The sequence below is a fragment of the Penicillium canescens genome (assembly GCF_028828765.1).
Source record: "Penicillium canescens strain IBT 15451 chromosome Unknown utg000006l_segment0_segment0, whole genome shotgun sequence".
Lineage (NCBI taxonomy): Eukaryota > Fungi > Ascomycota > Eurotiomycetes > Eurotiales > Aspergillaceae > Penicillium > Penicillium canescens.
This window is the reverse complement of record NW_026703968.1, coordinates 3,192,956-3,194,016: the sequence shown is the minus strand read 5'-3', so window position 1 is coordinate 3,194,016 and position 1,061 is coordinate 3,192,956. Positions and strand designations below refer to the sequence as shown.

Sequence of the window (1,061 nt, the reverse complement as noted above, 5' to 3'; positions counted from 1 at the left end):
AGGACCTTACAGATATCTCTGTGATCATGGTCTGACTATCTGTCTTGTTCGCTGCTGCGAGCATCCAATCTGCAGGATCGCATCGATTCCAATTCCCTTTTGAGGCTCTTGACTTCTGTTCCGAGGGCCTCAATATGATCTTTGTTCTTCATACTTTGAGGGGAATTTCCTCCGTTGCGATGCCTTTGTCGTTCGTCTGGCTTAACTTTTCCGCGAAGTGACCTATTGTTTGTACGTATCAGTCCTACCGCTAACAAGCTGTCGCGTTTGAAGTGAGCCTTCATGATTGCTACGTAACACACCTTTTTCGCCTGCTCGGCCTGCGTAATAAATTAGCAAGAGGACAGGGGTGCTGATGTTGGGGCGGCAACGATAAAGGAAACTGACCAGCTAGCTATGGACTTTTCCGGCGCGTGCGCGCCGGATGGCACGAATTCCTTCAACGGGCCTCCTGAAGCTGGCTCGAATCGCACTCTTTTGAGTGGTCTATCCTCAGGTCTATCTCGGCGGGGCGAAGTATGCTCACGGTTCTTGAGTATCGAGCGACGTATCTTCTGAGACGACACTGTGGGCTCCACAGAGACTCTGGCTCTGTCGGAAGCCTCAATTGATTTTTTCAAGTCCTCAAGCAGGGTGTGCATGCGGCTCTCAGTAGGCGACTTGTTCGGTGGTGTCATTTGGAAGAGGTTGTTGGGTTGAAAAAGAAAAACGACTGACAAGAGCGATTTCGTTGAGTAAAGTTCGCAAGAAGCAGGAGATTGAGCAGGAACGGCTCAAGTTTGCGAGTAAAACCTAGGCAGTATGCACAGTAGGAAATTGAGATTGAAGCTCGCTAGCTTGTCATTGGGAAGCTAGTGAATAGCGAGAGAAGAAGCTAGGTGTGGGAACTGTCGAAAGCTAAAGTCGGTCCCGAATGGATGGAGCCTCCGAATGGCGTTACGGTGACATCGTGCTCTAGTTTTGGTCTGCAGCTATACTCACCATCAACACTCACCATCAACACTCACCATCAACACTCACCATCAACACTCACCATCAACACTCACCATCAACACTCACCA

General features: G+C 49.5%; 1 protein-coding gene across 1 annotated transcript; it reads right to left on the bottom strand.

Moving 5' to 3' along the window:
- Positions 1-332: 332 nt before the first annotated feature.
- On the bottom strand, positions 333-677 carry N7446_010064 (uncharacterized protein; the record flags this gene model as incomplete). Its single annotated transcript, XM_058518809.1, has 1 exon — positions 333-677. The coding sequence occupies one exon, from the start codon at positions 675-677 to the stop codon at positions 333-335; it is 345 nt and encodes a 114-aa protein (XP_058369597.1).
- Between the last annotated feature and the right edge of the window lie 384 nt (positions 678-1,061).